This window comes from Ochotona curzoniae, unplaced genomic scaffold (assembly GCF_017591425.1).
Source record: "Ochotona curzoniae isolate NIBS_2020 unplaced genomic scaffold, NIBS_Ocur_1.0 scaffold_3835, whole genome shotgun sequence".
Lineage (NCBI taxonomy): Eukaryota > Metazoa > Chordata > Mammalia > Lagomorpha > Ochotonidae > Ochotona > Ochotona curzoniae.
This window is the reverse complement of record NW_024467114.1, coordinates 6301030-6328817: the sequence shown is the minus strand read 5'-3', so window position 1 is coordinate 6328817 and position 27788 is coordinate 6301030. Positions and strand designations below refer to the sequence as shown.

The 27788-nt window shown below is 43.3% G+C and overlaps 1 protein-coding gene across 14 annotated transcripts in view; it reads right to left on the bottom strand.

The window, feature by feature from the left end:
* Nucleotides 1–27788, bottom strand: part of ADAM22 (ADAM metallopeptidase domain 22) — a 177491-nt gene that overhangs the window by 135906 nt on the left and 13797 nt on the right. For all 14 annotated transcript variants that reach the window (XM_040964741.1, XM_040964744.1, XM_040964743.1 and 11 more), the window contains exon 3: nt 14772–14848. In XM_040964741.1, the coding sequence (XP_040820675.1) occupies nt 14772–14848 (77 nt within the window). The remainder of the gene's footprint in view (nt 1–14771; nt 14849–27788) is intronic.

Genomic DNA, 27788 nt, shown 5'->3' with positions numbered 1-27788 from the left:
AGGACAACTTTCACCATTTGGAAAATCAGAGCCTCCTGAGGCTTCCTTACTGCATTTCACAGTTTAGTGTTTCTTCACCTGGAATTATATCCACTAAGGTCACCACCTTCCATTCAAGAGCTGGGGCTTGAAGGGTCAGAATCTGACCCAGGTTAGATCTTAGACCTTCATTCCTGTGATCTCAAAGATGTTAACAGATGGTTCCATGAAAACAACGATGTCAACCTGATAAAGACGCCTAGAGAAATGCTGAGTTTCGTGTCTACACCCCAGGCATTAGAAGCTTCAACATGTGGGCATTTATCATCCAGTTGACAGAGTCGTAGATAATAAATTAGGAGAAAACAATTCCAAGTCTGTCAGCTTTCCAAGTATTTTCTTACGATATTTCTTTCTTTCTAAAGTCCTCACGTTGCACACACTGGTTGGGCTTCATATGGGCACCAGTTCTGGTCCTTGCAGTCCCACTTCCCATCCAGCTCCCTGCTTGTGGCCTGGGAAAACAGTTGAAGACAGCACAAGGCCTTGGGACCCTGAGGAGGAGGGTGATAGACCCGGAGGAGGCTCTGTGCTCCCAGCTTCGCATTGGCTCAGCTCTGGCCATTGCGGTCACTTGGGGAGTGAGCCATCGGGCAGAAGATCTTCCTCTCTGTCTCTCCTCCTCTCTGTATATCTTAATTTCCAATTAAAATAAGTAAATCTTTTTTTAAAAGTTATTTCTAGGACCTCCTAACAATTCTGCAGACCTGGGCCTTGCTTCTGCACAAAGTAAATCAACACAGTTCATTCCTGAATGTTGACTTGAGACTTGCGGGAGCAAAGGCAATTTTTCATATTCCATGTGCTCCTTTACATGTGGTTCCAAGAATTAGACAGAATGCAGAGTATTTCCTGAACTTCTCTGACTTTCAGAACTTTTTTTTAAAAAAAGGAACAACTAAAATAATCTCAAAGACCAGCTGCCCTCAAATAGTGCTCAATTTTTGTCTTCCTAGATGGTTCTGTTATTAAAGAACAAGATTTCCTTCCACTTGGAAACTGTTATCTGCCTTCTCTCCACATTCCAAATCCAAAACAGCCAAATATTTCACAATATTTTATGAATACTGGCATGTAACCCCATCTTCTAGAAGAAGTCAAGAAGAGGCTCTCAGGATATATTGAACTTGCAGGAAGAATTTGAATGAAAAAAAAAGGTCCCTAGCAAACCTGAATGACAGCAGCAGCGCCACTGACCCACTTGACTCCCACTTATGGCAAGACACAGACCTTCTCTAAGCTCAGCTTTCCCCCACTGCTAAAACAGAATTGTCATGAGGCCTAAATGATACAGAGACTATCAAGCTTCTGGGACAAAGCAGGCAATTTTCAAATGTCAATTTATTTCCTGAGTTATGGCTGTCCAACATCCTGCAATCCCATGTCTCTTTGAAGCTGGTTTATTGTGGATCTCCTAAGACTCTGCTCTCCCCAGGGGCAGCCATGCCATGCCTCCTGCAACTGTCTGCATTCCCAAATAAAATCTTAATGGAGTTTCCATAGTATCCCTTACTTCAATTCTTTTCATTTTGACTCCACGAAGTCTCTGAGATTTATAACAGATTTCACAATTGATGGAGCTACCATCTTGGCTATGATGTGCACCTTTCTGACAAAGAACTGCTATTTCTTAGTGCAGGTTCCAGGACCGCACAAATCATGTTATGTTATTGCATCTAGCAAGTTTTGCTAATTTTGTTTTTCTTAAATTAAGACCAAGTTTGTTCCCAAACTCCCTAAAGGTCATGAAGGAAGTAAAAACCACCCCATCTAGGATTCTCTAGTAGAGAGAGGGTGCAAACACAGTTGTGCTGATGTTCAGCTGCTTCAGGAAGGTTCCCTGTCCCCCTGATCCCTGGACACTCACCAAGAAAACAGCAGTGTCCTGTTGCGTGCTCAGTTGCTCACATGACACAGGATCCCATATGTTAGTGAAGTATTTTCCAAAGGTCTTTTGGGAAATCACCACACATTCAGCTCATGTATACTGGGGGATCAATTTCAGGCCCCTGCTAACCACAGCCAACAGCATCATTATACTCCTGGCTAGGAAACCTGCTTCAGGGATGAGCCTGAACACTCTGGAGCTGGTTCAAGACAATGAGACCCGGGGTCAGGCTTGTGGCAGAGCACACTAGGGCAGCGCTCTGCTTCACTGCTGTGAGATAAGTGTTGAAGTGTCCAGAGTGGCAGAAGATGCTCTGAGTGCTTGGGCCCCTGCCACCAAGCAAGGAAACCCAGATGGAGTTCTAGGCTGCTGGCTTTGGACTAGCAGAGTCATTGCAGCCATGTGGGGAGTAAACCAACAGATGGAAAATTAATCAATCAATCTTTCCCCACCTTCCCACTCTAAATCTTTCAAATAAATAATTAAGTATTTTTTAAAGGCATTGAAACTCAGTCAGACAATAAGACATGGGTAGCTGTCCTCCCCACAGTATGGAGCTTGAAGACACATTAACTTAGAAGCTGAAGACAGACAGCAGCAGAGCCAAGACATGACAAGCAGTAAGAACTGCAGCCCGAAAATCAAGATCAGCCTGGATTGCAGTCACATGAGTCAATCAGTCCCTCTTTTCTTCACAAAGTTGCATCAGATTTTTCTTACACATGACAGGAAGATTCCCAAGCAAGTCACTTCTTGCTTAACTGCTTAATAAAGTTGGTGAGATGAACTGTTTACACAATCCTGCCAGGTCAAGCAGAAGAACAGAATTTGCCATATTAGAATCAAGCAAACTGCCCTCGAGAGAGGTTACACAGGGTGGACAAGGGCACGTACTAGGAGGTGAGAAAATCCAAGTCAGGCTTGTATCTCTCAAATCCCTGGTGTATCCTAATTTTTACTTTTCTACAAATGTGTTACAGAGCTTTGTAAGGCACCTGCTCCTATCTGACCTTGCCAGCTCTCTACACTGTGGCCAGGCCCCCAAAGCCCTTGTTCCTGGATAATTACACAGATCGCGAGGCCACCATGCCACAGTGCAAATATCACCATCTGCAAAACTGTAAACTTGGTCTTTAATTAAGATATTGGATTTTTGGTTTTAACAGGCATTTACTTGTTTTTGAAAGGCAGAGTGACAGAGTAGGGAGGTAATTAGAATGTTCTTCCATCCACTGGTTCACTCCCCAGATAACCACAATTGCCAGGTCTAGGCCAAAACCAGGATACCAGAACTCCACTGAGGTCCCCCCTCAATTGGCAGGGACTATTCAGGCCACCTTCTGCTGTTTTCTGAGATGCATTAGTAGGGAGTTAGCTCAGCAGCCAATAGTCACAACTTGGACTAGCACGCCAATACTGGATGCTAGCCTAGCATCACAGGCAAAAGACTAACCTGCAAGCTGTAATGCCACCCTTTAAACTGTCAGCAGCAACACACAGTGGACCACACATCTCCTCCAGCCACATCTTCAGTGTCCCACCCTCCCATTTTCAAAGACCAGACTCTAGCTGTAAATCCAAACCCATGAGATGGTCCCCTCTCAGAGCAGACAGTGGTGTGCCTGGTGGCTAACCAAGAGTGAATTCTTTATTTCTAAGCATTAGCTTTTGATCTTTCACTGCTTTTCATGCTTTCTTGATCAAAGAAAGCATGTATCATTGTATCTTTTTTTTTTTTTTTGCTTTTATTTCTGTACTTTTTGGCTAAAAGATGGGCAAGTACCAGAAACTAAAGTCCCTTTTATTAAGGAACATATCCCCTGAAATCTAACGAATCTCAAGTCTTCTAATCTTACAGCACCAAAGCAATACAAGACAATCCAGTTGTAGTGGTATGCTGTCCACACCAAAAGCTAACAGCCAACAGCTAACAGAGATGGGGAGCAGCCTTCCCCATGACTACAGCAAAAACAGCTCAATTCTCCTCCAATCTACTTCTTCTCTTCCCAGCATACCACAGCTAATTCATTCCTGCTGACGGCAATATGAATTTTCCTAAGTTTCAGCCTAAATGTTCGAATATTCATATCATCATCGCTACTTTCCATCTCCAAGCTTCCTTTATACAGTCATTTTTGTTTAGAAAATCATGTTAGCTAAGCTGCAATTTATTTTGTTGACCTGTAAAGTTGGTCCTCAAAAACCAAGACTTTAAAAATGTATCATAGTAAATAATGCAAAAGTAGGACATTTTCCCATGGATTAGAAAAAACAAAGTGAAAGGAACAGAACAAAGACATTGGAAAAGTCATTAGCCTTCATGTTTACTTTTCAAAAAATATGCATAACCCTGAATATGCATACCTAGTTTGTTTTAATTTCCTGAAATCAATCATAAAATTAAAGACAATAGAACATAATTTTACCAACAACCCGAAAGAAAGTTCCTGTTTACTTATTACAGCTGTGTTGCTCATGCCCTAACTAAAATACTTACGGCTATGCTGTGATTTGCTCTTCCTATTGATGCGTATTTTTATCTCGCTGTACTGTTGCTTTCTGTCAACACTTTACTACACAGAGAAAACAGAGACCAAAACAGCGAGGAGGAGTTTAAACATAAAACAGCAGGGGAACAGTTTATTGTTCAAAAAAGAATATTTTATTATGGTAGGAAAAACAAATGAGATAGCTAAAGATTAACAAGAAATTATTTAGCAACACAGAATGTAAAGAAATGCTTCTGTAAAGAAAAACACATTTGTTATTTCCAGGACTTAAAAATGACTGCTATATTGATGAACTCTGGGTTTTGGAGAGATGGTATATTGTAGCAAGTAATTTTTAATAACGAATTCATCTAAGAATAAAATATTCAAATGAGACTAATCTTGAGGTTTAGCTGACGTTTTAAAAATCCCAAAATAATGGAAAATGTTAATCCCTTGATATTCTAAATCCAAATTAACTCTGGTATCAGGCCAAGTATCATCCATTCCCCATAAGAAGTTTTTACATGTTTTAAATATTTTGAAATATTGTAAAAACCAAAACAACTCTCTGGGGGAGCTTTAGAGTGACCCAGGAGATCAAATTGCAAATCCCAGACTCACTACCATTTTTTAGCAAATAGGACATACAGTCTTTGAAGTTAGAACTAAGTTCGAGTTTCATTTCCACACCCTAAGTAGCCATCTGGCCCACACAAGTCAGCCCCTTTGAGTCTTGTTTGAGGTACATGCTGCAAGATGAAGAAAACAGCAACCTTCATGGATTACAGGGATTCTATTACATATCCACACTCACACCCAAGGTGGATGGTCTGACTGAGCAAAGTGAACTGCCAAATATTCCAAAAACATTATTCTCTCCCTTCTTTTCCCTTCTCTATAATAGTGACGCCTCCTTCTGAATCCTCAAAATAATGAATCTATCTCCTAAGTCCTTTTTGGCTTTCTAAATCTGAAGCTGGAGAGCATATTAGCAACTGTTCTCTCAAGCACTGAGTGCCACACATGGACCACTTCACAGAATTTTAAAATATAGATACAAATGCTTTCAAAAATATCTTTCACCAGTAACTTTTTATAGCACTTACACAATCTCTTCAAAAACCCTGGGGCCTTATGTGTTTCAGAGTGGAGAAATTGTTCCAGACTGATAACAATGTGCATATACTATTCATATTACTCAATGCCCCAGCAGGATGAAGAACAAACTAGGGTCAAACCCATGTTTCTGTGCCAAATGATACTTCTGCAGTGTCAGCCTGAGATTGCAAGTAGTCTAGGTGTCATGGGAGGCAGAATTTACAAAATGTGCCCCAAGATTCCAATTTCCTGGTTGCTCAAACACTAGCCTTGGTCCTGTGTGCAGAAAAGTAACCAAAGTTATTGACCAGTGGTTCTCACAACAGGGAAGCTAGCCTAGGTCATCTGGGCAGATTCAAGAGAATCACAGGAGGCCTTCCCAGAACAGGGAGGGAACAGAGTCAGTGGGGGAGACAGGTGGAGAGGAGAGAGCAGTGGACTGGGGTCTGAGAAATGCAACACTGGGCAGGGACTTGCCAGGGCCCTCTGCCTTTGCAGCACGAGGAAGTGAAGGGGGGGCTGGCCAAAGACTGCAGGTGGTATCAGCTAGAAGCCATGGACAAATTCCAGTCATGCCATCAGTGCACACTTCTCCAGAGCCCTAAAAAAGCATAGAGTCTGGAGCACACCTTGATTCAGCTCAGAAATGCCCAAGCAGAAGACCCAGTAGCGAGTCCTTCTCTGCTCAATCCCCACCCGGGATCCTAGCTTCTGGCCTGCAGAACCCACAAGATCATTACATGGCTGTTGCTTTAAGATGCTTAATTTAATGGCAGCAACTAAAACTAACAAATGTATATTCAAATGGAGTCTGTAATGTTTGTAATGTTGATTCAACCACTTTCACAAGTGTAGAATGAATTTCAGGTAATATTCACAACATCAGAATAATTTTATAAAAAGAATTAGGATATTGTTTCATATCAGAAAATCTAGGAGATTCCATTATTAATATTATTATTATTTAATCATTTATTTATCATTGGTTTGACTTTATTCTCTAAGCCATTATTGCTCAAGTGTCTAAAATTCCTCAAGAAGTGTAAATATGGGTTTATGGATTCAAATTATCCTCTTTTATTTATTTTCTTCTTTATTTAATTTGAAAAGCAGAGAGATAGAGACAGACATACAGAGACGTCTTCTGTCCACTGGCTTAGTCACCAAATTCCCACAGCAGTTGCGGTTGGGTAAGGCCAAAGAAGAGATCCCGGGACTCAAGCTGGGCCTCCCATGTGGCTGACAGGAAGCCAACTACTCGAGCTATCTTCCACGCACACATTAGCAGAGGGCCAGCACCAGAAGCAAAGTCATGACTTACATGCTTTTGTTCTTACAACCCAAGCAGCATTCTAACAACCATACCAAATGCCTGTGTTTCTTTTTAAATTGTTTATTCATTTTTTTTCTTATTTTCTTTGAAAGAGAGACAGAGACAGAGGCGTATTCAACATGATCATTCACTTTCCAAATGCTATCAAAAGCGGAGGTTGGGCCAGGTTAAAATCAGATGCGTGAAATTCAATCAAGTGGATGGAAGGGTCCCAAGTATTTGACCCATTACCCACTAACTCGCAGAATACACTGCAGCAGGAAGCTGTACTGAGAAGCAGAGCAGGGATTTGAACAGGCCCTCCCATACAGGATGTGGATGCCCCAGCCAGTGTCTTCCTCACTGAGCCACGTACACGCCCCTCAAGTCACTCTGTGAGCAAGGCTAATTCTTACTATATCATTTGTAGAATAACAGACAACATCACAGTATCCAAATTCCTACTTGTCTTCCCACCGGTCCTGAATTACCACCACACTGCAGAGTCAATCTAACATGCTGCATCAATTTATCAGACAAGTGATCAACAATATAGTGTACAGAGGTGACGACAATGCTCAACAGGGCACAGGAGAATGCACAAGGGAGTGGAGGTTGTGGGGGCAGGCGAGGACAGGAGGGAGTCAACAAGGGGGTGCGATTGCCTGAGGTGTGCTGACTTTCCAAAGAGGCTGGCAGGAGGGCAGGGACGCAGAGCACCCAGAGAGTGGAATCTCAGTGTGGGCAACATGACATTCCATACTGACTCATCTGATTATTCAGCTATTTACGGCAAAACCACAACCATGAAAAAATATTAAAGCAGTTTATTCTGGGGTCTCATTGATTATGAATGCCAAAAGGTGTATGTGGATTACCAGTGGACAAAGCTCAGTAAGAGTTTCCTAGGGAGAGAGGTGCAGCTTGGCACAGCAGTCAGGGCACCCTTGGGATGCTTAGATCCCGTATAACAATGTGTGGGTTCCCACATTCAACTTTGTTCCTGACTGCAGTTTGCTGCATGCACACCCTGTAGGTCAAGTGCTGGGTCTCACAGGAAATCCAGACTGAGTTCCCAGCTCCCAGCCTCAGCTCAGCCCAGTCCAGGCTGGAAGAGGGATCCGAGGACCGAGTGATGGATAGGAGATAACCCCACCCTCCCCTCCTCTCTCTCTGCCTTGCTTTGTCCTGCAATTTTTTAAATTAATATAAAAAATTATAATTCCCAGGATTTCCTGTCACATGGCTTCCTATTTTTTGATAAAAGGAGGTCCCTCTAGATCAGATGATCAAAGGTATACATCTACTAGACAGAACACTCTCCTTTCAGCAAGTCTGTAACACTCAGCCCTCAAGCCTGTTCATTCTTTGAAGGTCATCTTTATCCAGAATTCTGCTAGGCAAACCCAGCTGGCTTACTCTCCAATACCCACACCACGTAGCATTTGCTAACAGAACTCTGGCTCAGACAGCCTCTCTTCTTCCATACGAATCAGGGTGGGACAAACACATGGCAGCTAAGAGCGATCCCGATCATGTCAACAACCCACAGAGGATCTTTTCCATCGTCAACAACTGGCTTACAGAGAGGGTTTGACCAACTGTGGCCAGCACCACCTCTGGAGCTCCAGTAACGGAGCTGGCTCCCCTGCAGTGAGACGGGCAGAAACGTGACCTTGGCGATCTTTGTGTCTTTCCTCTAGGCACAGGAGCCCAGCGGGCGCCACACCAGGGCTGCCCCGCCTCTGGCAGAGTGAAGTGAGATCATGAGTCTCCCTCTGCTTCCCCCGGGATGAGTCAGACCTTTCTATTATCAAAATGCACCACAGGAAAGCAAACTTCACAAGCTGAGTAGACTAGGTACGGCAGACTTACAAAATAATCACCACCAACACAGTATATTTGAATAGAGACAGTTCAGTTTTTAAAATTCCATATTATCTCAGACAATGATGTCATTAACAAGAGAATAGAAAGTTTTATTAAGGATTAACATGAATATTAATACTATAAAATGCTATATCATGAATGCAAAAATATTTCCTTGTTACAAGGAAAAAAAAACTACACTTATAAATATTGTGTACTTGTATACAAAATAATTTTATGCTTCTGTTTCTGAAGGCACCTTTAGGATCTTAAAGCAGTACTCCAGTCAAGCAATTAGCAGTACATAAATCTATCAATATAAAATATACAAAAGATCGGGTCTTGTCTGTACTGGTTCTTTGAATTCACAACATGTGTTACTTTCATCAAATTTAAATTCTTTGCATCCACTTTGTGTTCTTTTAAAAAACTTTTTATTTTTCTTTGATTAATTATCTAACAAAAACAAGTTGGGATAAAAATGTATTTAAACTTTTCATCTGTTCCTCTATATATGGAAATTTGTCACAACTATTATTTTTATTTAAGGAATAATGTTTTGATTAAAGAGCTCATTCATAAATGAAAGCATATAAAATGATGCCATACCCTAAATTCATTCAAATGGTTTCTAGCCTATATTTCCCTTTTAAGAACCAAATTTAAATTTTAACATGGAAACAGTTAAGGCATAAAACTTGATTATATGTAACTTTTTACTCTAAAAATAAAACATATGCAAACAGAATTAATTGTTCATTTTCTAATCCTTATTCCCCTGGAACACATGCAGAGAGGATACAACAAACTTATTCTTGTTTTTTTTTTTTTTAGGAAAAACTTCTATTTTTATTTCAGCAATCATAACTTCTCTTTTAAAAGAGCTAGTGAGAAGGCTAATTGTGTTGACTGGGAATAAAAGGAAGTTCCTTGAAGCAGCTATTTCACTTTTGTAATGGAGAAGGGAAGCCACCCTGTGGACCACCACTGTGGGAAAGGACCCTGGGCTCTAAGAACACAACAACGGAATAAAAAATAACCTCAGTGCCTTTCCTTGCTCTCTTCTCCCGTATCTTGGAATTGGTAAGGTGAGGATATTATTGTATCCTAAGGTTTAACTGTACAATTATGACTTGTATCAAAATATTCAATGAAGATGCAAATACCTTCCCATAACATATGAACTTACTATGTATCCTATTTATGGGAATTCTGCTTTTCTCCTGCTAACAGCCAGAAACGTGTAATCCGGCAAATGCAGTTCCTGAAGCGGTCCCCATGCTGTGCTGCAGTCCAGGCCCCTCAGCACAGTCCAGGGGCTGTCCACCAGGCACCAGTGCCCCCAGCCACAAATGGACACAATACACGTAACCCCTGCTAATCCCAAACCAACCTGTCTGCCAGGCTGCCTTGGGGTTCTGATCGTAGGTTTTCCAGACCAGCTCCTGGGAGGAAGTGCATACGGAGCTCCACCTCCAGTTCCCAAAATGTGCGTCCTTAATAACTACAATGTGAATCTTTGTTTCTTAGAAGTGTGTTTATTCTTATCATTTCTATTCCATCACAGGTCAGCACTGCTCAATTTTAGACAAAAGACTCAGCTAGAAATCAGATGCCCACACTTGCTGCCTGAGGCTGGTTGTCACAAACATTCAGAGGACAACGGTGTAGTGTCTAACCTGCCCTACCAGATCTCACTGGCGAAGCACGCCTGCCAACAGGGGTAGGATTTGGGAGCAGTGGGTTAAGACACTCTGCAATGTCTACATTCCACTCAACAGTGCCTGGGCTCACTTCCCACCAAGCCAGTTCTTCCTTTCTTTCTAGTTTTCTTTTTTTGTTTTGTTTTTAGAAGATTGTATACTTAATGAGACCAACACTGTGGCATAAGGTACATTCCTCTGCTTGTGGCACAGTATCCCACATAGGTTCCAATTCGAGTCCTGGATGTTTTGTTTCCAAGCCAGCTTCCCGATGATCTGGGAAAGCAGCAGAAGATGGCCCAAGGCCTACACTTAAGCGGGGGGCTCAAAAGTTTCTGGCTCCTAGATCCTGGCTCCTGACTTCAGACCAGTCCAACTCCAGCTGTTGCAGCCATTTGGGAAGTGAACCAGTGGATGGAAAGTAAAGCAGCTGGAACTTGAAACAGCGCCCACCTGATACCATTCAGGAGGCAGCTCAATCCAGCAGCCTCTCAAGCCCGCTTGTGATTTCAGTTTTCTGCTGATACCGCTCTGGGAGGCAACAGGGGATGGCCCCAGCAATCGGGTCTCTGTCACCAACGTAGGAGACACGGAGTTCTGCCTGTGAGCCTCAGCCTGTGCCAGAGCCATCTCTGCAGGCATTTAGGGAAATAGGTGCCTGCATCTCTCCCCCTCTTCTTACTCTTTCTATGTCAAAGAAAAAAAATCAAAAACTTTTACTAGAGATGCCAACAGGTGAAGATGTTCACAATGTGTGGGAACAGACTGACACATGCACGGAGTGAGAACCGCTATTTCAGAACCACAGAACAAGCCGGTTCTCTGCAGAAGGCGTCAGCCACGCAAACACGCACCTGGTACCTCACTCGAGCATTTTACTGTAAAACGAATACTGCTATTACATAACAGGTTTCCACTTACTCACACTGGGACTCTTACAATGCAAAGAGTTTGTTCAGTCAGTAATTTCATAAACATAATTGTAACTGCACTAGGTTTGTATAGAAAACCCAATTCGCTGTGCCTGGTAGAGCTCCCTACAGTTGAGCTGTACTGTTATCACAGCCAGATGATTCAGCAGCCTTTAGTAACTTAGCACCTTGGAGAAAAAAGCCAGTGAGCATCCATGATTTAATCCTCAGCACGTCTCTTTAATCACTGTAACAACTCAAGAGTTGTGTAATTATCCAAAAACAATTAAACTACCAGCTTCATTGTTGCATAGGAAAAGTATGGGATAGGGGCTGGCATTGTGGGATAACACCTTAAGGAGCTACCTGTGATGCCAGCATCCCATCTGGGTACCAGTTCACACCTGGGCTGCTCTATTTCCAATCCAGCTGCCTACTAATGCACCTGAGGAAACAGCAAAGGATGGCTCAAATAGAAAGCGGTGGTTTATCTCAACTTTTGGAAGCCTGGTTGTAACTTTCTCTTTCAGGCAAGCACCTGCTGGGCTTAGCTCAGGGAGGCCTTGTGCCCACCTGGGATACCCAGAAGAAGTTCCTCATCCTGGTTTCTGCTTGGCCCAGCTCCAGACACTGCAGCCATCTGGGGAATGCACCAGCAGACAGAAGATATTTCTCTGTCTCTTCCTCTCATCACTGTAATTCTACTTTTAAGTAAATAAAACCAATCTTAAAAAAAAAAAAGATTTATTTATTTGCATTGGAAAGTCAGATTTACAGAGAGGAAGATCTTCCATCTGCTGGTTTATTGCCCAGGTGGCCACAGTGGCCGGACCTGAGCCAATCCAAAGGCATGAGCCAGGAGTTTCTTCTGGGTCTCCCATGTGGGTACATGGTCCCAAGATCTTGGGCCGTCCTCCACTGCTTTCCCAGGCCACAAGCAGGGAACTGAAAGGAAAGTGAAGCATCTGGGCTTGAACCCACACCTATATGGGATCCCGGGTGTGCAAGGCAAGAACTTTAGCCAACAGGCTACTGCATCAGGCCCTCAATCTATTTTTTTAAGCATTAACTATTACCCAGTAAATTACATTTTCAATTCATCTAATAAAACTGTGACAAAAAAAAACAGGGTAATCATTTCAAGCATCAAAAACCGTGTGTATATGTTTCCTTGAAAAGTCTAACAATATAAACAACATCTTAGCTATCCTAAATAATATTATAACTATTTTATATACAATTTAAACATGCTCATAAGTGATTCAGATTTCTAGATTCCCCTATTAATGAACAAAAAAGTAGGCACTGCAAAAAATATCTAGAGGTTTTGTTAAACAATCAAATGACAACACGTGTGCCCCGAGGATGCACCTTCAGAAACAAAGGAGAAAGCACCAGCTTGAACAGGTGGGTAATGAGAAACCACTCAGTAGCCAGACTCCACATGGCTCGGCCCTGCCTGCTCCCAGTAAGAGGCCTGGCCGCCCTCCCACAGCATCCTCTCCACCCACCAGCCTGGCCCTCGAGAGCCCAGTAAAGAGCTCCAGCCCCAAGGGTCCTAAGAGACATTCCAGACACTCCTTCGGAAGCAATTTCCCTGCCTTGGGTCACTCTTTGATTTTTTTGCCAGACACATCCAACGGAGGATGGAGGGCTTCCGGAGCCTTGGATCTCCCCTTTGCAATGGGCTGTGCAGCCAGAGGCTGTCCACTCATCGCCAAGGCCACCCTGAGCGGAGCCCAGGGACTGCTGCCTGGAGGGGAAGCAGAGAGGGGTTACCAGTAGGCTTCCAAAAGCCCAACTTAATCAGCCCTTTTTGATGCTAGAACAAGGAGAAATAAAGTACGAGTGAAAAGCCAAATACATGAGGTCTACACAAAATACAATGCTACTCCTTAAACATTTTTCCATATATAAATACATACGTGTAGATAGATCCAAGACCTAATTTGATGATGAATCAATCAGCATAAGATTATAGGCATGAGGAGTATGTAACTCTTTCAGGTCTTACAGAAGACATGTAGCTGAGAGCCTGAAGCCACAGTAACTGGATTCATATCATCCCTGCTGAAAAGCAGAGCTGATACAATAACATCTGATGCAGCATTTTATAGATAAAAAAAAATAAATCCTAAGTCAACCCAAGAAAAACAGCACTTCTCAAAATAATCAAACGTAAGACTATCATATAATCTGAATATTCCATTTCTAAGTATCCAACAAAGAGAAAAGAAAGCCTACACCCAGGCACTGACTGGCTCGTGGCAACATCAGCCACAAAGCCAAACCCTGGGAAATCTGAACGCCCCTCAGCAGGTGAATGCAGAAATAACACGTGCTCTTGCCACACAGTGAAAGAACATTCAGGAAGAAAAACCAATGGGCTACTGACACATGCTACATCAGAGATGAACTCACCATAGTGAAATTAGTAAAAGAGCAAGATATTCAGTTATAAATGTATTAATAACAGTGAGATATTAGAACTGTCATAAAACATCGTCATTTAATTATAACCTTACCTTCACCAGATGCTTCTGTCCACATCAGCATTGATAAGTAAATGAGAGTCTTCCAGAGCTAACTTCGAATCCCTACTGAATCCATACCCTATTAGCCATGGAGAGCCCTACTTTGCCTTTGATATCAAAAACTCCAGAGGACCAGAATCAAGAGATGCCAACTGGCAAGTGGCTGAGAGAAGACAGGACTGAACTTGCCGGTCTGAATGGACTCCAGGTCCATTTTCTCCCATCTCGGCGCACATGTTTACCACCTGTCATTCTACACAGGGAGCCAGGTCTGCTGACACCTGTCATGTCTGACTGCCTAGCTGTCTTTCCTTCCCCGCCCCAGTGAAAAACAAGAGAGAGACCACTACAACAGGATCACCTCCCTGAAAACCAGATGACAACACGTGGGTTTTCTCCATTCTTCATGTTGCCCATCATACAACAGCCAACCATGGTCCCTGTGGAGGGTCTGTCTCTGTGTGGGGGAGTGCAAGGGACAGAGGACTAACCTTGAAAGGAAAAATGCTTTCAGTATTTGCCTGCTTTGGGCAGTTCCATTATCCCCTTCCAGATGAACGGGACTTACAGGAAAGGACTGGGCCCACACAGCTGAGCTAATACAGGTAAATGTCGTTATGGAGCCTTTTTCTTCCAGAGGAATGTTTCACAATGAAGTATACTATCCACTGCCTCCTGGCAAGGACCGGTGGAGCCACAGGACTAGCTCAGCAGGCCAGGCAGGTGCTATGTCAAGTTTTATTCATATTATCCACCCAAAAGAATAAAACTTCCCAACTCTGACTCCTGGAAGGGAAAACTATTTCCCTTCCTCTTCACGATTGTGACAAAACAGGAACTGGCAGTGCTTTTCATTTTAACTTGGTTTTTCATTCATCTGCCTGTTGTAACTAAGAGACCTGAGCACAGCTCAGCACACACTTACTGGTTCAGCACGACGTCGAGAACGAAGGATGTTCCGAAGGCATCAACCTGGAAGCTGGCCTGGTCAACGTGAGCCAACTGCAGAGTCAGAGAGAAGACCGAGCGATAGTTAGCACTTCTTGCAGTTATCCGAAAGCCTGTGCAACACCACCACGGAAAAACACAGTTCAACACGGAGAACAAAAAAAAGCAAATGGATATCAAGTCACCCGTTCTTAGAAACCAGGCAGATGCCAAACTGAACTAAGTCACTGCCTGATCGAAGAGCCCAAGGGCCCTATTTCTCTGGTGTATTTCAAGTGGTTAAACATTTACTTTTTTTTTTAAACCTGTTTTTAAATTTTATTTTTTTTTTTTACTCCTCAAACAGTAACAACTATTTGCATATTATTTACACTGGTTTAGGTGTAATTTAGAGATGATTTCAAGAAATATGGGCAGTTGTGCAAAGGTTCTATGCAAACACTAGGGAGATGGGTTTATTTTTTAAAATGTATTTGAAAAGCTGAGTAACAGAAATAAATATTTCCACTGCTTCCCTCCCCAAACGCCTGTTACCACCTAGGACTTAGCCAAGCTGAATCTGGGGACTAGAAATGCCACCTGCATCTCCTGTGTGGGTGGCAGGAACCCAAGCACTTGGGCCATCATCTTAAACACTTACTTTTGAAGAGGACTACACGTCATCAATCTTACTCCATATTAATGGTCTAGCTCCTTGACTGAAACTTTGTATGCCCCCAAAAGGAAAATACCCTTAGTTTAAGAGTAACATAACATGGTGAGTCTGAGGTATTTGCAAAGCAGACACCTGCACTTTTCCAAAAGCCTTTTCATCATGTTTAAAATTGTATCTTAAAAAAACAAAATGTCCAATTGACCAAACCTAATTTCACGGAGGTTTTTTCACATGTACCTGAAAACAGAATCGAACCTGTACATCTGCTACAAATACCACCCATTCAAATTTTCTTGGTTTAAAAAAGAAATCACTATTTTCTACATCATTCTCCTAGAAGGAGACACAAGAGACTAGAAAGCGAAGAAGGCAGTGGGACCAGTCACACCAGTGCAGCCTGTCGGATGGCCTCACGCAGCAACCGGAAAGAGGAAGCTAACTATTCCTTCCATCTAGCCCCTCCAATTGTAGTTGAACTGTAAGATCATAACGTAGCAGATTTTATGATTGTTTTGTAGAGTATATGACTTCCTAAAATAAATGCACACAGTTTAGATAATGGGTAAAGGCAGTAAATACTTGGGAAGGAAAACCATTTGAGCTCCCACGTGCACGTGGAGGTTGATGGTCCCGCAGCACCCGAGGACCAGAGCATCCTTGGCAGGCTGTGGGTGAGCATGAGCCAGCCCTCAGCAGAACGCTCAGACTGACCCCTCAACTTGTACTCCTCACCCTGCCCTCTCACCAGCCTGTCACTAAAGATGTCTTCCTTTTCCTTTCTGTAATTTTGGGAGCCACTTCACCCTTCATTTTCACCTTTAGCACAGATCACACGGGCCTCTATGGTGCTGAACTCTGCTTCTTAGCAAGATCCTTACATGCTTCAGATCTCCTACAGCCTCCAATATAATCCTCCTCTCCCTGGAATCTGAGCTCCTCAACCGTCCCTTAGCATAATTCCTTCTTGGGCCCAGGGCGATAGCGTAATGGTTAAAGCCCTCGCCTTGAACACGCTGGGATCCCACACAGGCGCCGGTTCTAATCCTGGCAGCCCTGCTTCCTATCCAGCTCCCTGCTTATGGCCTGGGAAAGCAGTCGAGGACGGCCCAAAACTTTGGGACCCTGCACCCACGTGGGAGACCTGGAAGAGCTCCTGGCTCCTGATTGACGTGGCTCCATCTGTTGCGGTTACTTGGGGAGTGAATCATTGAACGGAATATCCTCCTCTCTGTCTCTCCTCTGCTCTGTATATCGACCTTTCCAATAAAAACAAATAAATCTTAAAAGAAAAAAAAAAGATGAGAAAGAGAAAACATATTTCTTTAAAAAAAATCCCCACATGCCCACACACATTCCATGGCTCAGCTCTCCTATCTATTCTTTAATTCAAATGTTTCATTTAACCAATTTTTCCCATGGCTTCTACTCATTCCTTTCACTAAGGGCTTCTCTGACCCAGACTCCATATCAAGGCTTTTCCCAGAGTATGGCCCTGCCCTTCCATAGACCCACCTCAGCTTCCCCTTTGTCACGGTCAGATGGGTGGCCGGAACAGCACGCCACACCCATGCAGAGCATGAGCTGTGCAAACGTGCTTTGCAGCATGCTAGAGGCTGCAAGTCAGACGTACTGGGGATCAGAGCGCCTCTTCCACAAAGTTTTCCCAATTCTTCCCGCTGCATGGCCCCCTCCAGTGAACATCAATACAGCAGGGCCTCTGGGCCGATCACCAACAGGTACTGGTCACGTGTTTTCCGCCCGGCTGACCCAGTTGCAGGGTCACTTTTTGAATGGCCCGCATGCATAAAGGAAGAACAACCAAGGAGCTCCAAATGACTCAGACAAACACAGCTGTCCATCCTGGTAGCTTTCACTGCCACGTGCACAAGTAATGTGTCTACACTGTTGGGCACGGTCAGCTACCCCGGCTCCTGCAGCCCTCCTAGGCTCTCATCTCAGCCTCTGTGGATTACAAATGTTAATGCTGCAAGTCTGTGATGAAAACAGAAGATGCTACCATGACAGACTGAGCCAAGTGAACATGACCAATCTTTCTGGCACAGCATTTACTGACTGCGTTCATTCGAATTCTTAGACTTCACTTTACACCTAGTATTCTATTTTGTTGCTCTCGGTGACATCCCCAAAAAAGCTGCTGATAGCACACTGAAATGCTGTCTAATTTAAAAAAAAAAAGGTTTGCATTATTCATCTTAACAGGAATAGGAGTGCGCTGAGACATGGGGTCCCTGACACTGCCTACACATCGATTCATCTTGAGTCCACTGGGTGCTGAGAATACCCTAAATGTGGGGGGAAAGCGGTGAAGACTGTTCCAGTGGAGCTTATCTTTTAGCAAAAGGAGACAAACAAAAATGAAGTGCATCAAAGAGTATAATACACTCTTCTCAGATTTTGCAAAAGTAAAATAAATCTGTCAAGAGTGACCAAGGAGAATAAGGTTTAAAGCAATCCAGGAAGGCCTCTCTGAGGAGGTGGCGTCTTGAGGCAATCTGATGATCAGAGAGAATCTGTGCTGCGCAGAATAATGGCCCCGCAAGCAGTCTAGTTCCCAGCCCCTGTGACCTTGGGATCTTGGTGACCAAGCCAAGAGGGGCTTGGCAGATGCAACTGAGGACCTTCAAATGAGGAAATCAATCTAGATGACTTGGGTGGGCCCACTCAGCCACAAAGGTCCTCACAGGAAGAAGGGGACACAGTCAGAGCTGCCAACAAAGCACAGCGAGGCAGGGCTGGGAGAACAGGAGGCGGGGCTTGAGAGAGGAATGCAGGGGCAGTCTTCAGCACTTAGAAAAGGGAGGTGATGTCTCCCCGGGCCTTTGCAGGCTCAGAGAGGCTGCTAGTTTCACGTTAGTCTCCCAAGATGCGTTTCAGGCTCTGGGCTCCAAAAATTCGAAACAATATATGTTGCTTCAAGACACAAAGTTTCTGGCAAGATGAGGGTACTTCAAAAAGTTCTTGAAAAATAAAGTTAAAGAGTAAATTCATTTTGACACAGAAAAACACTGAAATCCATGCATTACTTTTCCATAGTATATATTCTCCATGATCCATGCTCTCAGCAATTCAGTTAATCATGGACTTGCCTTTTGAGTTCAAAGAGAAAAGACCTGTTTGAGATGAGAGAACTAAATCATATCTGGATCTTCCTTTGGGAGTGAGCCGGCTGGTGCACAGCACCAAGGGGTGGGGGAATCGAAAACTCATTAGCTTTAAGACTAGAGAGCAGTTATTGGCTCTCAGAGAGATTTGAAAAAATATAACTTTGTATAATGCACTTTCCTATTACTATAGATGAATTATTTATGAAAATACTAAACATTCCAGCATCACAGGATCATAGGGAGAGAACCCCTATAGCTCCTAAACCACACATCCTGGCTTCACACAGAGGGAGACCGAGACAGTGTTGGCAACCAGGCTTCGCACAGGCTCTGCACGGTGGCACTGCTGGCATCTCCTCCCCAACGCTCCTTTGCTCAGGATTCTGCTCTTTCGCTTTGGTTCTGCAGCTCAAAGGTGCCAGCAGGATTTCCCAAGTTTTAGTGAGTATTATCACTCCAGGAGCATTTCCAGGAGCCAGGGATCATTGTCAGGGGCACAGTTCGTGGATTTGAAAAGAAAATCAGAACAAGGAACCAACTGAAAGAGTCCCGTTCTCCTTGGAAAGGTGCGTGTCACCGCATCGGACACACGTTCACATTCTACAACTTTACAAATCCAGAGGAACACTCTGAAATGCACATGGAGGTGCAAGGATTAACTACCGCTTCTGATGCCATGAGGAAATTTCTGATGCCACGGCACCAGTCATACCTCTGCTTCTAACCTAGCTCCTTGCGAATCCTACCCTTAAGCACAGCGGAGAGGGCTCACACACTCGGGTCCAAGCACACGGACACCAGGACACCTGGCTTCTGGCGTGGATGGGCCCATCCATGGCCACTGCAGGCATTGGGAGGGTAAGTAGCAGATGGAAGCCACCTCCCCTCCTCCACCACACAATGCATCCTTCACTGCCTTTCTCCACCTCACCCCATGTCTGACTTTCAAAACATGTAAACAGATTAGTTTAAAAATCATGCAAATAAACTATGTAAGTATAATAAAGTGACTGTGGTTGTTCTTTAACACATAAGCATTTGAGGCTGATATTTATAGAAGCTGTGAAACAATAGATTTGAGGAGAAAGACCAAAGTATAAAATAACTATCCAGATGGCAAGAACGCTTCTTTTTTTCTTTAATATTTACTTATTTTTATTGGAAAGGCAGATTTACAGAAAGAGGGAGAGACAGAGATAAAGAGCTTCTGTTTACTGATTTCTTCCCCAAGTGACCAAAATGGCTGGAGCTGAGCCAATCCAAAGCAAGGAGCCAGGAGCCTCTTCCAGTTCTCCCACACAGGTACAGAATTCCAAAGCTTTTGGCTACCCTTGACTGCTTTCCCAGGCCACAAACAGGGAGCAGGAAGGAAAGTGGAGCAGCTGGGATACAAACTAGCACCCATACAGGATCCCAGTGCCTGCAAGGCGAGGACTTTAGCCCTAGGCTACCATACTTCTCCTCCCCCTCCCCATTCCTCCTACCCCGACCCCCAGGATTTTTATAGTTAGAAAAGGTGAGTCAAAGATGGGGCCAATTCCTTCCAAATTCACACCCAGGGAAACTTGAGCCACAACTCAAACTCAACTTCTTCAACTGATGTTACTGGATGTAAATAAATTGATAATAACAAGCAATAGCTGCTGTCTCTGTTTTGGAACAAAGAATATATCATGTAGATCTCAGTATCCAGGAACTCTTGGGGTAATGCAATGGATACCACAAAATACAACTTATTGAAATCTGAAAGGGTATTCCCTGACTGAGTTTCCAGCTCAGAGGGCATGACTCCCTGGCTGCTGAGGCCCAGTCTCCCCCATGACCCCCTGCTAAAACCAGCCGGAAGGCAGGGAAAGAAACAGAGCCAGCACTGGCACTGGCTCCCACTTTCTCATCTCATTCAGGAAGCCAGGCAGCCTCATTACCTATTTATGCCTCCACTATCTTCTGACGAATCAGTCTCTCCATCATCTTGGCCATTAAACTGCCCATTACTAGGCCTGGGCAACAAAACGCTTACTCACACACTCCCCCAAGTCAGAGTAGACCTTTTAGATACTAAGTAGGTTGGGAACAATACAATATGTATTTATATTGAGCTGTAATTAAAGCTGAGTGTAAGGAAACTCAACATTTAGATGCAAGACAATCAGCAGACAAAAAAAAAAAAATCCCTCAGATGAGTGGGTCCTGGGAAACTGATATTCTTGCTCAATACAGGCAGGCTGGGAGGACTTCCTGGCCCGTTGTTGGCTTGATATTTGATTTACTGAAGGAGTCGTGTAAGCTTTCCACATGTCATCCTGTTTTTACCATATGTGGACTGAAAATAGCCACAATTACAGAATTATGAGAAACAAAAACTTTTGTTTACTGTGAAAAAAACATACAGAAACTAGTTGCAGAGAATATTGCAAATTCTGCAGGCTAAGTAAAAGGTAAAAAGAACAGAGGAGGAAAAAAATGAATGGGTGGTTAAACCACCATGCTCCCAAGCAATGAACTAGTCAGTGTGGCTCTAGATCAGACAATTCTAAAAGACCCGGAAACAGGGCCGTCTCCGACAGCTGGGCTGCAACCTGTCCTGCAGGCAACAGCAGAAACAGGCCAAGTTCAAAGAAGCAAATTAGGAATGGTGAGTTCTTCATATCAAGATCTACTCTACCCAGATTTGTCAGTGGAGCTTTCCTTGCCCGATTGAGCCTTACTGACTCAGACAGCAGAGGTCGAAACCTAAGGCACAGTTCAACTAAAAGGCCATCTCTGAGTTTGAAACAGAAAACATCAGAAACATCACAGAACAAAATCCCATGATGGACAGCTGGCACGTGGAAATTCTACAGCACTGGTTTTTGGGAAACAAAGTCATTTGGAATAGAAAGCCTCTTCTCCCCAGAACCACATGGCAGCTGGGCGTTTCATCTAGCACTTAAGGCTGCCATGCTCCGTGTCAGAGTGCCTGAGCTCAACACCCAGGTCTAGTCCCAACTCCAGTGTGCTACCAAGTAGTTTTCTGGGTGACAGTGATAATGGCCCAAGAGACTGCCACCCACATGGGGGACACCCAGCTAGTCCCACGCTCCTGAATCCCACCTGGCTCAGTGCAGGCCCAGCTGCCGGCGGTGAGGGAGTGGACCAGCACATAAGCTCTCTCTCAAGTTCCAAAAACAACAACAAAGGCACCACAGAATTCCAGAGGACTTCTGTTCACACAAATAACAAATTCCAAAAGGACCAGATTCTTTCCTTACTAACATACAAATGTTTAAAGTTGAAAAATAAAGAATGTATCAATGAACTCCCAAAGAGCCACTGCCATCGGGATGAGGGAATGCTGCTGTCGGGACAGGTCAGAGGACTCATCCCTCACAGCTCCACGCCCAGGCACTCAGCCGTGATCCCTTGTGTCCCGAAAGAGACCCCTGGCTCTTTGCTGCTAACAGGCTCTGATTTAAAGCTGAATAAACCAAACTCTTTAGCTCCTGCTTCTCCTGAGGGCAAATGAGGGTAGCTTAATGAGGCCCCTGTACACCTAACATGCTGGGTTAAAGAGAGGATGCCTGCAAGACACCCTGATTCTTTTTCACAAGGAAAAAAGGCTTGGGCACATTTGTTCCTTCACAGGTCTTAGGTTTTTCTTTCCCCTTAGAACTTGTTGTTGCTCTGAGGCAAATGAGTACTTTGAAAGTAACACAGAAGGGGCATTTTTCATCTCATTCATTAAAGGATCCCCAGGAGAATTTACTCATTTCCAAAAAGTGTGTAGGTAGCTTCTCTGAACTTCAGCCAGTGGGTTTCTTGGAAGCCACCACCTGGCAAGCGTCCCTAATGAAATGCTCCCCAGATGCGCACGCACAGCGTCCAGCTCCTGGCTGCCCTCCTCTGCCCTTCTCTGGCCGTTCCTGCAGGACAAAGCATCTCCACTCTCATCACCAAGTCCTAACCCCCTTCCATGTGCACAGGCCTCCAGGAGAATCCAGCAGGCCCTGGGGGAGACACAACCCACGCCCCCGGATCGCTGATGTCCAGAGAGCCGTGTCACCATCGCACAACACAGAAATCTAGTCCAGAACCACACATTTTGTCCAAGATAGATTTCCACCTCCCAAGAAATTGTGAACATCTACTTACAAAATGCTGCGGAAGATAATGAGTTAAAATGCCAGATTCTAAATTTAAATTTGCTACACTAAACGTCTAGCTCCATTCCCTTCTAAACTGAAGGATCCTGGGCAAATTAAATTCAGCTCTGTGTGCTTCAGTTTACTATTAAATGGGAATGAATAGTGCCAACCTCTGGTCACTGATGTCAAGACCAAAGACATGTAAAATGCACAGAAAAACCATGCTCCACAAGTGGGGGATTATTACTCTGCCACATGAATAGCACAGTACAAATGAATGAACAGAACTTTACACTGTATTCAACACTCAGAACCATTCCTGCCACTCTTCACACTTTCAGATGACCACTCCCCTCTCTATGAGGTCCATGTTTTAAGATATAGCACCTGGGCCTGGCGCAGTATTCTAGCGATTAAATTCCTTGTCTTGCATGCACTGGGATCCCATACAGGTGCCGGTTCTAATCCCGGTGGTCCCACTTCCCATCCAGCTCCCTGCTTATGGCCTAGGAAAGCAGTAGATGGGCCAAAGCTTTGAGATCCTGCACCTACACAGGAGACCTGGAAGAGGCTCCGGGCTCCTGGCTCCCAGTTTTGGATTAGCTCAGCTCTAGCTGTTGCAGCCACTTAGGGAGTGAACCAATGGATGGAGGATATTTCTCTCTGTCTCTCCCTCTCTCTGTAAATCTGAATTTCCAATAAAATTTTAAAAAGAAAAAGATGCATCACCTTCCACTCCTCTGTACCCCTAACACCTGGCACTTTACTTGGCACAAAGCATATGCTGCTCAAAGCAACCTGACAACTGTTATCTGACAATAGTATAAGCATAATTGATTTTCCAAACAGCAATCAGCCAAACACTGGAAGTCATTATCAAGTTTGGGACATAATAAAAGTTGTTCTCATATAGTTAGACTGCTTTAATAGTTTCTTAGTAGATCTTCAGAATCTGTAAGCACTACAGTTGTCACAAATCTTAAAACCATTATCATCGGATGTGTTCCATTGGGTCTCTTTTAAAACATCTGATCGGTGTTAACTTTATGTAACTAATGAGTTGAGGAGTTATGTGGCTCTTTAACTTGGAACATGCATGATCTACAAGACAAGGAGAGCAGAGTGGAACACATACTTACAGGGAACCCTGGAGAGCTGCATGATTCATTCATGTGTGAGGAAACACACATCCACTCAAAGGCATTTTGAGAAATGCTTGTTGAGCCTATTCCATAAGGTCCTTAACCCCCTCTTTGGGCTCTGTTCCAATGCTGAATCATCTTATTTTCCCTCTGCAACAGTTAATAAAATTCTGTCCTAATGTGATTTAAATTCATCTCCTCTATTTGTGAAATGAGAAACGTTCAAAGATGACTCAGGAGCATGCCTTTCAGCTGGTAGGCACAGTAGAAGTATTTGCTACCTGGTAAACCTCATGATTAGAGGATTAGCACTAGAAATACCTACCATGCATGCAGAGTAAAACATGGCTCCACCTCTGCCCCAGCTCTGGACACTACAAAGCATTTAGGAAACAACCAGCAGATGGGAGCTCTGTCTATCTCCTCTTAAGACAAAGGTATAGCCCATGCTTGCTGTACCCTTACTCCCCAATATTCAGCTATACCTATTTTTCTTTCTCACAGCACTGAACACCTACAAACTGTTTAACTTATAAGTCACTATATTTTATCTACCTGCTACAATGTAAGTCCCAGAATAAAGAATTTTGACTTTTTTTCTAATCCACTGTTAATTTCCAAGGACCCAAAACAGTATCTGCAATGCAATATGTTCTCAGTAAATATCTGTAAAATGAATTAAAAGTATATCAATTCACAGATAAAACAGTATGTAACTGCATACATACACACACAAATGCACATACCCAAATACACGATATGAGTGTTGTCCAAGTAACTATCGAGTCTTAACCTAAAACACAAGAGTATCAATGGAAAACTTTTACCTGTAGAGTTGGCACATTAAAACTTCATAGGAAGAGTGACAAGAGTCATATTATATCAAATAGTTGCCAATCTCTTTGGTTCCCTCATTATTCAAAGAGAGGAAGTCAGAAGAAGGAATAAGACTTTGTGGTTCTGTGGAAAGCACATCACAGAGAACAGACACTATAAAAAGACATGATGACTGCCCAGACAGAATTTAAATACCCCAGCACACATTCTAGAAGGTGCAGAGGAAAGTAGAGCTGTTTGTGTCATCAAATGAAATGTAAGGACTCAAACTGACACAACAACCTTATAGAGATAAGTGGTCCCATGAAAACACACACACACATACACCTCTAACCGCAGCTGCAACAATGTTCTCTGCACTTGGTGCTGTTTTTCGTCTAAACATTTCTCTACAGTGAACATATGATGCTAAAATACAAGCATACGGACTTCTTCTAACCTAATTATTTCTTGAAAAAGAAATAACACAAACAATCCAGTTTGAAATAACAGATTTTGGAAAGATTGTTGAAATGTTGGAAATTCAAGAACACATGGTTGGTGGATTAAGTGTTAAAATATTTATGAAATAGGGGAGTCCATGGGAAGAAACGGAAGAGCTGAAGGTCGCAAGCAAGGCTAGGTGAAGAGTCACGTTGATCACAAGCTGAGTAAGAGAACTGCATGTCCTAATCGGTTTCTAATGGTACCACAGGAAATGTAATGCTAAGTGGACAGTCCAATAAGCAATGTAAAAACAACGAATGCAAAATTAAAGATTTACTAAAAGCTGCATTAGGGGCTGAGTATTTAGCCTACATCACCATACATGGGTTTGATACTCTGCTCCAGACCCTGACCCCAGCTTGCAGCTATCACAGAGCCTGGGATGCAGTAATGGCAGTTCCTACAACGGATGCCTGCTTGAGATCCACAGGTGTTGGTTTGGACCCAGCTCAGTCCCAGCTGTTGCAACATCCAGGAACTGAAACAGCAGTTAGCAGCCATTCTATTCTGCTCTTCAGTATGTTACATCTTCCTGCTTCTCAAACAACTAATATTTTAAGTATTTTTAAAATAAGCCCTATATAAAATACTAGTGAATTGTATGATTCGAAGAGGTGGATTTTATGGTATATTTTATAATTTTAAGTTTTAAAAAAAAACCCTGAACATCCAGCATTATGGCATAAACGTATTTCAAGAGAAAGGACATAGCTGCTTTCACAGAGGAAGAAGGCTTCCCCAAGTTGTTTCACTGCAGCAAGGCTGAGAACTTTCAGGAAATAACAGAATCAAGCAGGGGAAGGCACACTACTGCATGAGGCCAGGGTAATTACTGCTGCTCGACACGCTGATGGGTGTGTGCGTTTGCACGGGTCACCTACTTCTGCACAAGTGTTCACAGCAGCATTACTCATAACACACAAGCAACGGGAATAACCCCAATGTATTGATGTGAGTAGATAAAAATGGGATACTAGTCAACAACAACAAAAGGAATGGACTACTAATGCATGCTGCACTATGAATGAAAATTGACAACATTATTCTAATTAAAAGAATCCAGTCAGGGAAGATGGCACGGCGGTAAGGTGCCCAGGTGAAGTACTGGTGGTCTGCTGTGTGAATGTGGAGGTCCCATGCATGAACTGCTCAGACAGGAGGGTCTGCAGGGGAAGAATGCAGAGTCGGGGCTTCCTAGGACGCAGGGCGGGGTGGCTGGGGAGCCAGGAACTGGGGAGAAGATGTTTAATGTTGCTCATTGTACTACTTGCACAACTCCAGAAATAGGTTAGAAAACAGAATTGCACATCATTTTTTTTCTAAATGGATGGATTCCATGGTAAGAAAATTATCTCAAAAAAGTAGCTTTAAAATATACACAAGTAAAATAGAATTGTTTTGCTCCTCAGAGTATACTAGGTCAGCTGAACTTACGAAGATGGTTGAGGCTAACTTCTGTGGGACGGCTGATTCATGTTCTGAAACACAGCTGCCTTGCCACGGGGAGTACTCACTTTCTTTTCCAATCTTGAACCCACTCGCAAATTTTCACTCACGTGAAGGTATACATGCTGAAAAGCACTTATACTGAAAAGCACTTATGACTATTTTCCATTGGTGTTTTTTTCTGATTTAAGTCAGATGCTACAGAACTTTTACAAGCATGGAGGTTTCACAGTGTGACATATGGGTAACATCCACACCCTCACATATTTTTTAAAAAATAAAACAATTGTAAATATTTTAACCTACCTTCATTACTATTATTAATAAAAACAACCTTATGGAATTATATGTAACTTATGTTTTATTCTTATGAATATCATAATAAAATTACAGAATTAATTTATAGTTTTAAATGTATTTTATACTAATGTATTGGTCTATAAACAAGAAGAATGAGAAAATTAGAAAAATAAGAAGGCAGGAAAGTAACTGGATTGGCTAGAGAGAGAAAAGAGAATGGGGGGGGCGGAGACTGTCTTCAATTCAAAACCACAGTTAAAATCAAAAAGGATTTCAAGGGAAATCCTTGGCTGAATGTGTCACATGAACACAGATCCATCAGAAACACTGTATGTCACTCTCCCAGAAGATGAACGCCATTGTCTTAAAGAAAACACTGCTCCAGGCAGCAAATGACAATGTCTGTGAATACAGTCACACACAAAGGTTAAGTAGGTTGGATTTGTTTTTGTTAGGCAGATCAGAGCTATAAACCGACATAAATGATTTTGTCACAGTGATTCAAGTGGCTGAGGGTATGTTGGTATGCCAACCACTGCTCAAGTTCAAGTCCCTGCTATCTGAGTGTCACTCCCCCTCCCCCATCACCGTGGTGTGGCCGTGCCTTGTTGGGGACATGAAGCACGAAACAGCCTTTTCATTTCAGGCGATTGCTGAGCTGGGTTTCCCAGAGAACACAGGAGGACTCCATGGGCCAGCAGCAATACACGTGGGTGGAGACGAAGGAAGAGCTGAGAGATAAGGGTTTCTTGTGGAAGGACTCCATGTCATTCCAACAAAAGCCCTGAATGATCCAGAGGAAAGAAATATTACACTGCTGCCAATATCCAAAAGCATATATAATACCAGAAACAACAAGGATCACAAAATGACTTTTTT